Source organism: Cyprinodon variegatus, unplaced genomic scaffold, assembly GCF_000732505.1.
Source record: "Cyprinodon variegatus isolate N-32 unplaced genomic scaffold, C_variegatus-1.0 Scaffold537, whole genome shotgun sequence".
Lineage (NCBI taxonomy): Eukaryota > Metazoa > Chordata > Actinopteri > Cyprinodontiformes > Cyprinodontidae > Cyprinodon > Cyprinodon variegatus.
This window is the reverse complement of record NW_015150990.1, coordinates 1-9,200: the sequence shown is the minus strand read 5'-3', so window position 1 is coordinate 9,200 and position 9,200 is coordinate 1. Positions and strand designations below refer to the sequence as shown.

General features: G+C 37.0%; 1 protein-coding gene across 1 annotated transcript; it reads right to left on the bottom strand.

The window, feature by feature from the left end:
• Nucleotides 1-1,720: 1,720 nt before the first annotated feature.
• Nucleotides 1,721-8,317, bottom strand: LOC107095314 (interferon-related developmental regulator 1-like). The gene is made up of 12 exons (XM_015391340.1): nucleotides 8,088-8,317; nucleotides 5,350-5,454; nucleotides 5,190-5,271; nucleotides 4,376-4,500; nucleotides 4,069-4,226; nucleotides 3,906-3,956; nucleotides 3,594-3,772; nucleotides 3,413-3,521; nucleotides 3,174-3,308; nucleotides 2,959-3,087; nucleotides 2,405-2,500; nucleotides 1,721-2,292 (listed from the first exon to the last, which is right to left on the bottom strand). Exons 1-12 carry the CDS (start codon nucleotides 8,116-8,118, stop codon nucleotides 2,206-2,208), a joined length of 1,287 nt encoding a protein of 428 aa, XP_015246826.1. The 5' UTR covers nucleotides 8,119-8,317; the 3' UTR covers nucleotides 1,721-2,205.
• Between the last annotated feature and the right edge of the window lie 883 nt (nucleotides 8,318-9,200).

Genomic DNA, 9,200 nt, shown 5'->3' with positions numbered 1-9,200 from the left:
TCCAACACAGCTCAAACAGATGAAAAGGGAAGATCATTAAAATTAAGGTGAGTGAATAAAGGAAATGAGGCTAATCACTGATTAACCGAAGGGATATTATCAGCTCCCTTCTCATTTGATCCTCATTTATTACTCCTGATTGAACAATAATGTTTTCCACCTGTACACAATGGGACTCTGATGAAGTCAGAATAATAACAATGGTCTATTAAGATGCTTCTCGTCCTATCAGCCTGGATGTTAGAGAGGGACGATCTAATCAAATGATAATGTTTATCTACAGAGTTCATACAGAGGAAAAAGGAATTTGCATTAAATCAAGGTTGAAACATAAGTTCTGACAATAAGTGTTAAATGCATAGTAATCTGATTTAAAGCTAATTTGGTAAACTATTATTTATAAATGGAACTATACCATGTTGAAGAGTTGGACAGAATAGTTTGGATGTTATAAAAGGAAAAAGAGATCCTAAATATAAAACTTTGGGCCTGATCTGATTAATTGAATTTCACCAAGTGGTCCAAAAATGTTGGTGTAAAGTGATTTATGCTTGTAATGCAGCAGACGTGTACAAAAAAAGAATATACGTTTAATTTTTTACATTCGCTTGTGGCACTAAGAGACTATAAGGTGCACTACAAATATATATTTTTAATAATTATCAGCTACCTCCACCTTTATGGCTTTAATTCTCATCTTCTGCCACTCAAACTGCTAGTAACAAACCAATTTCTGATTTTAATGGGCAGAACAGTGTCAGTTTGCACGTCTTAACATTTGTGCAGTGATCTTTATTTAAACCCTGCATCAAAACAGTAACCACTGCATGAAAGTTAATAACGGATTCTCCGTTACATTAATGGCCTGAAGAGGAATCGGAAACTGTGACCCATCAATTTTAATATCCCAGGTTCTGGCTATTCACATTAAGGCCAGTTGTCAAAAGGGGGTGCAAATATTTGGAAAAGAAATTAACTAGCAGATGATTATACCTTGTTTAAAAAAAAAAAAAAATGAATATCAAATCCTATTGGTTATAGAAAAAAATTATACTTTGAAATATCTGGACTTTATCGTAACCCTGTGAAATAAAGGCTGTTATCGATTGTTCAATAGGAGTTAAAGTTAAAAACTAATCCAGCTAAGCCTAATCAACCCTCAGGAAAAATTATAAAAGCTTTATAGATTTTGACCAATTCAAAACACTCAAAGATCTTTTACTGCCAGGTTATATTCTCTTAAAGGCTCAAAAGCATCTCCAGGCCACACTGCACAGAAGTTAGACTCTGATTAAAGAAAAAAAAAAAATAGGACATTACTGTTCAAATTGTGTGAACTGTTTCTTGATATTAAAAATCAGAAATGTGCATATTCAGAGACCTTACTCCCATACATTTCCCTTAAAAAAATATATATTTTTTTTATTAAGTTAAAACAATATATGTCCAGAAATTTTAATCTAATCAAAACTCTTTAATTATAATACATTTGGCTGTTTGGAATCAATTACTTTGTGCAATCTTCTGTGGTAACTTGTTTCAAAGGATGTTTATGATCTCATTGATGATCATCAACTTTAATTGTTAGCCATTTGATAGTTAGGATTAGTTTTATAAATTTTAAATTAAGCTAGCTGCCCCTTTACCCCATCATGGCTATACCCACAACTCATCCAATATTGGCTCATGCAAAATAAAAAATAAAAAATACCAAAAAACACCAAGTTGCTTTTCTGTTTATTTCACCAATCTTTAACAAATAACCACAACCACAGTACTCACCTAGATTCAACATAAACAAAGCTAATGTATTTGTGCAAAATAATACATATTTTGGGGATTGAATATGTTGCACCATGTAAATAAGGTTTTAATAATAAAGGTCAGACGTTCCATAAATTACTACAATGTTAAGGGAAAAAAAAAAAAAAAAGAATACATAGCAATATGAAAAATACACATCTGTACAACAACTAGTCTGTCAAAAAACCTATATTTAAATATTCTGTTAAGTCTGTGATGGACAAGAGGTTTAATTAAAGCATTAAAGCAAATTAGCTAGCATTACACAACGCTGCAACGTGTAGGAGGGAATCTGATACGAAGCTCAGAATGGACAGTCACATAAATCATTACAAATCCTCTAAAAGTGGCCTAATGAAGCTGATAAATTCAACAAAGAGGGAAGAAAAACAAAAAATACAATTAAAATTCTCCCACATCCACCCTCTTGTCTCTGAACTTGTTTCTGGCCTTGGTCCGAGCTTTGAATGCAGCAGAGTTGTGAAGATGCTGAAGAGAAAAAAAAAAAAAAAAAAACGGATATGAAAAGGTTGGAATTAAAGGTCGCCTTGAATTGGAACAGTTGTTTTTTTGGGGAGGTAGCCATGTAATGCATAATTACCCTTTCAAAGCGAGAAATCTTCATGGCCTTCATTGTGGCTGAATCAACCAGAATGGGTGGTCCCAGTTCAAACACATCTCTGATGAACTCATTGGCCTGGAGGAATAAACAACATAGTTCAAAAGAAAATACCCGTTTATCCTCTCCACATCTTGCCACATTAATACAAAATTGTGTAATTTGCAGGGATTTCATGTGATGGACCAACACCAGCATGAGTACAAAACAAAAATATATTAGTAAACATTTTAAAATGACATTTTTTTTGGAACAAAATTAATTTTAGAGGTACACATTCATCAACTCCTGCAGTATCTTCAGGGTCGATGTTCATCTGAAAGCAGAACTTCTGCTCCCGTTTTAAGTTCTCCAAATAAAACAGGTTTTCTTCAATCAGCTTCAGAAATTCCCTCAGCATGACACTACCACTGCCATGTTTAATATCATCGTCTAAATGCTGTTTGTTTTGCTGCAATTCATTTTGGGCAAAGTAAAAAAAAAATAATAATAAGCTTTTTTAAATTAGATAACTTCAAAAGGTTAACAGTACGTACCTGTAGGTGGTAGTTCATCCCAGAGCCCACAAACTCTCTGAAAGTGTCATAGGTCCTCTTCCTGACCCAGCTGTCGATGCTCATGCGCTCGGTTCCGAACCGAATCGTCTCAGACTGGAAGTCACCCTCCTGGAAACAAATCATCCAAAGATAGCAAAATGAGAACGAGGGATTATAAAACGTAATGTTTTCACCTATGAGTAAAAGTCGCTCACCTCAACAGCTTTTAGCACATCCCTGAACACGGACCTCTGCTTCCTCTTGTCAGTCTTGGCTCTGTGCTTGTTGCAATCGGTAGCTAACGCATTGAGCTTATCACACAGCTCGTCCCACTCGACGAACTCAAATTCCTGAACATATGAAATATCCGAGGTTAAGATCTCCTAGTGAAGACAGCAATGAAAGCTTTTGGCGACCCACAGCCAGTGGGACATGAAACAAAAGCTAAACTTACAGAATCGATGTCCCTGGCCAGCTCAAAGAGCAAAGCAATAGTCTCTCCTGCAGCGATCCTCATGTTGACGTCGTCGCTCTGCAGCAGCTGCGGCAGTCTAGGAAGATGTCTGCGCAACAACAACGACAGAAACTTTAGCAACAGGGACTCTAAGTTTAAACTGTACTGGTCAGATTCTCACTTTTTCAAGACGTCCTTGAGCTGGTTGGCTGAGCAGATGGTGAGCAGCAGGGCCCAGGACAGCAGGGCGTTGACGTAGAGCTGGCTCGTTTGAGGACTGATCGAGGGACAGGTTCCGTCTCCTTTCAAGTAGGCGCGGGTGAACAGGTTTTCGAAGCACTCCATCGTCGCCTGCACATCCTGAAGCGGCAAGGGGGAAAAAATAAGCAGGAGTGCCTATTTCTTTGGAAATACTCGACTTTGAGAGAGACTCTCAAAAATATTCAGAACCAGTTCTGCAGGCCGTCCCAGCTGAACTCTGTCAACAACTTACCAAAATGTCATCCTCTGCAACAAGTGTACAGAGCCCCAGGCTGGTCGCCACCTATTTAAAGAAGAAACACACGGATTTCAGTGGATGTCAGCTGGGAATTGATAGAATTAAAATTAGAACGGTATCATGCTTAGAAAAGTGGACAAAGGGCAAGCGGACTCACAGCTTGTCTCGCCTGCATGTTGGCTGATCCATCTGCCAGGATGTTTTTGAAGATGGGCTTCAGGGTCTTAAACACCTCCTCGCTCTCAATTCCAGAGCCCAACTGAATACACAGCAAGCACGCCAAAGAAGCTGCCGCCCTCTGCTCCTCTCCTTTACCTGGCAACAGGGAGAACAGGCGTCAACTTCTTCCCTCAATTACAGGAGAAATTTACTAGGAATGGGACCTCTTTGAAACCCTAATCTGCTGAAACTTCATTATCATAAAGAGACGCCAACACAGAATAGGCAGAGTCTTCCTACAATACCTTTCTTTAGGCAGCGCTCAATGCTATCTGTGATGGTCATCCTTCGTTCAGAGATAAACTCGTACAGGATCCGAGTGGCCATTGCCGTCTTCAGACCATCCAGAGCCCCTTGTCTGGTCTTAGCACTAAGAGACATAAAGAGAGAGAGGAGTGAGAAAAAAAAAAACACAAAAAACCTCAAATAATCCAGATGTTTTTTTAACATAATTACACATAAAGATCCAATGGGTTTTATTTCCATGAGAAAAGGCATAAAAACTTCACATTTTACCAGTGCTACAACTTAAAATCGATTAATCTGATTATTATTTTTCCAATTAATCGATCACTAATCAGATAGCAAATGAAGATTTTTTATGAAATTAAGCCAGCTGAAACTAAAACTTTTTCACTTCAGGAATGCTGGATAGAGCATATTGAAAGAATAAAAGTTTTCTTCATCTTAAATGCAAAATATTTATATATTTATCTTCAATTTTGATATAATTACTGCTCTAAGTGGGTCAATCTATCAACTAAAGGCATGTTTTAGAGTCTATATACTCCAGTTAACGATTAATCTATTCATAAATTAGTTGATTATTATTTGAATGATCGATTAATCCGATTGTTTCATCCCTAGTTTTTACATTCAATATATGACACTGGTGGAATCGGGGATGACCTCCTTTGCTGCTAAAACGTCTAAGAGTCAGCCTAAAATAAACCAATCCTGGCTTGTTCCTCAACTCAGTAGAGTTCTACATGAATCTGTATGAAAATTCGAATTTCTACAAAATGACATCCTGATCTTAAAATTAGAAGGGACTTTAACCTCTTATCCACGGTGCTGTCTATGAACCCCTTCAGCTTATACTGGAAATCCTCCAGGGCGGTGTCCTCGCTCGCCTCTCCACCTTCAAAAATTGTAAAAACATTGTTAATAATAAACATTTACAGAACCCTCCACATTTTTTACAAACAGTCAAGCATACCTTCATCTGCTACACTTGTGACGTCACTTATGCTGCTGCAATGACTGAGGGTCTCGATGGAGGCGTCCTCATCGCTGAAAGGCTGCACAGCTCCATGCTGGCCCCCTGAAAAAAAGAACACACAACAAAAGAAAAAGATTAGAAGCTTTGTTCTGCACAAATGTGTCACAGACTAAATCCCTTATGCAACTCCAGGCATCATACAGGTACTGCAGCAAACACCATTGTTATCTAATCACTTGTGTTCTTTGCGTAGCTTATCCTGCAGTTGCTATGTATGCAAAGGTGGTCGGGGTGAACTGACTTCATGTGCAAACAGCTGTGTTCAGACTGGAGAGTTTGTCAAGATTGCCAACCACTGCAGTTGCAACACTGAACAGAAAGATGGCTTCAAATAAACAAACCTCTGTTTTTTTTAAAGAGGAAGCAGGCATTCTTACTGTCCCTTAAAGCTATAATTTGATCAAAACAGAGATGTCCACTCAAAGCAATCTTTGATATGGAATTAGATGATTAAGCACTTAAATGCTCTATATCATTTCTAGGTTCAGAGTAGTTTCAATGGACTTTATCTTTCTAAACATGACAAAGCGATCGATCTGTGTGAGGAACTAATGCTGCCTTTGTGAGGTCCGGTAAAAAAGAAATATCCTTCCCACTTTTAAAGTGGAAATTATCAGCGCACTGCATTTGAGTACTTTTGTTGTGGTAGAGAAGAGGAACATGGTTGATCCACAGATTATCCAGTTTTAGACTCATTTCTTGGTTCCAGTAAATCATGCGCTCACAGACGACTGCTAGGTAACATCTGATCAAATCAAACAGTTATTGTAAAAACACCAATTTAAATGGCGACACTGTAAACATTTATTTACGTTACAGCATTGTGTAGGCTTCAAACAACAATGGAGATAGTTTACAGTACACATCATATACACAAGGTCAAAGTTTACCTCATTTCATACGATGTTTACAGCTCTCCAGTGGAAATTTCTTGTTCAGAAAGATAAAGTCCATTCATGTCTGTTTTTAGTATTTACCATAATTACGATACTACATGAAGGCAGCATTAGTAACAGCAATCTCCAGATAAGTTTCTGGACATTGGTAAGCAGACTGAAACTGTTGCTTCTGTGTTTACAAAAGGACATTTTGTTTTCTTTTTGGAAGCATTTCCAAATTTGTACAAGCTACACAGCGCCACATCCAGCAACTTCCTCAAATGACTCAGCAAAAATAGTGCAACAGGCATTAATTTATTGAAAACGAAAGGATTTAGAAAGCTTTGCATCTTTTTGATAAATTATATACATAAAATGAAGAGTCAAAATATTCTAACTAATGATCAACATGTTAGATCATTTTAACCCTGACGTACACAAATCAGACACATGCAGTGAACAGAAAACCTTTAAATTACACAGAAATGCCTGTATAAACAATTGATCCAAATAAATTATCTAATTTAACTTAAACAAAACTTATGTTTTTAAATCGTCAGAAAGTTCAATCATGAGTCTAATTTTGAAGGATTTAGCAAATACCAAGGGACACTCTTGTGTATACAAACATTAAAAATGTGCATAAAACATGCAGGCATTTGTTGCTCAAGAGATGATTTAACTTAAAAACAGTGTAAGCGTAGAATTGTAATTTAACAACTAAAGCAGATCATTTAATACTACCAAGGAGAGGAAGTGTTCATGGTTGCAGGCAAGATAAATGTGTGCTTTAGACCTTAGGAATCTTTCTTTAGGGAATATCAGATCAGATTTACAGATGATATACGTCTAGAACAATAATTGCAGGGGTTAGGAGCCAAGTTAAGATGCAACCAGAGCAGACCAGTCTGAGCAGGCTTCTCTGCTTTGACCTGAATTTACCTCCAGAGGACCTGTGTGTTAGCTTATCAATCTTAAGCTTTACCTTACAAATACACATGCCACGCACGCAGTTTAAGCCAAGAAAATGGCATTTTAGTTAATAATTCACAGAAAATCAGTTTGATCATGTTCCACGTGTAATCACTAGGTGTTGACGTGGGCTTTTCCCCTTCCACAGCTGATTTCTGGGAACCGGGCGGCGCCTATCTAGCGACCCTGCTATACGGAGGACAAAATGTCCTCCTCCTGCTACCAAACCACTATTACTAATAATACCGATATAAAAACACCAATATCGTTTTTGTTTAACGCCTTAAACACAGTGAAATATTTATTTTGATAGGCAACCGGTAAAATAAATAGGCTAACAAACGGGTTAGCTTGAAACAACACTTCACCTAGCTAAGACTTATGTTGTTTAGGCTAACAGTAAACATTAAACTCGCAGCTTTAAGGTAAAAATAAACAGTCCCGAATGAAAATAACTTTTTAATGTGGATACCGCTTCTGATAATTACATTTACTAACAGAAACTATGTGTTTGGGACACTATGCTAGCTTATTAAACGGAATGTAAACAGAGTTCAGGTGTCTTAACTCGTAACACATTCAAAGTATTATAGATTGTGAGAATAAAATTATCATTTGAAAAATATAGATCAAAGCAGAGCTCTGTGTTTTATTTTTTAGCTAGCTTTTGTATCCGCCTAGGCTGGGGTCCAACGTTTGTAGTCCCAACTATCAACACGTACAATTCCAAACAATATGCAGGGGCTACAAACAAAACTACAACTCCCATCACGGGAACCGCTCGTGGAAGCAAGGCCGCAGCTCAACTGCCGCTCAAATACTCACCCTTGCTATTCTTCTTCTTGTTCCTTGGCATTTTTGTGCAATTTAATGTAAAGTATTTGATCAAAAATCAGCCAATACACGACCAGCTTTTATTGTATTGTCTAGTAAAGTGAAAACGCTCCCGTGGCACAGTAGATAAAAAGAAATCGAAGGCGATCTTGGAGATAGATTGTTGGCCGAGACGATACATTTTCCTCTCATACACCAGTGCTTCGCTACAGGGTAGCCGTTCTCTGTATTTATACCGACAGACATGTCACGAGGAGCTTTCCCGGCATCACTGACCAATAGAATTGAGTAGAAAGTATCGCGTGTGTTTGGGCGTGACGCAGTGCGTTTATTGTTTTGGTAAAAGGAAGCCAAAAAGCTGAACCTATTTTTAATATTTATATTGTTTATCCCCCATAAAATGTCTTGATATTTTGAAATAAGTTAACATTAACTTGGGTCCACTGTATATACAACAATAAATCAAAAACAGCACTTTCGTTTCATTTCTGTTAACACATCTACTTGGCAATGTTTTAATTACAATGTATGTACAGATGGATTATGGATGGTACAACAATGAAGCCATTGGAAATGATCAATATTTGTGATTTGAATATTTTTTGATAAGACTTACATACAAATTTACAAATGTTTAAAGCCAAATGTTCTTAAATAAAAGTTCAGTTGTTGAAGAAGTATATTTTAAACAAATTGACTTTAATAGGATTATGATGTTTGCACCCCACATGTTTTTGAGTGTTATTGTGACTATAATAATAAAACAAAGGAGTCTTGACCAGTGATGGTGCTTCAGCTTTTGTGATTAAATGTAACTTCCATAGCATCTATGAAAAAAGCTGATTAAAGAAAGCTGATCATTCGTTCTCTCCAAAATTGAGTTTTTCCATGTCCTGATGTTGGTTGTGCTGTTCTTCTTACATCTCTTTGCAGGTGATGAAGCAGACTGAAGATGTTTTATCCTTATCCCCATTTTATCTCCTCTTCCTTTCACCTTTTCTCCTTTTCTTTTCCTTTAATGTTCTACTTATATTGCAGTGTCTATAAAATCTGTAATACTCCCTGCATGAATTATAATAAAGCTATTTATATGCATAAATCAAG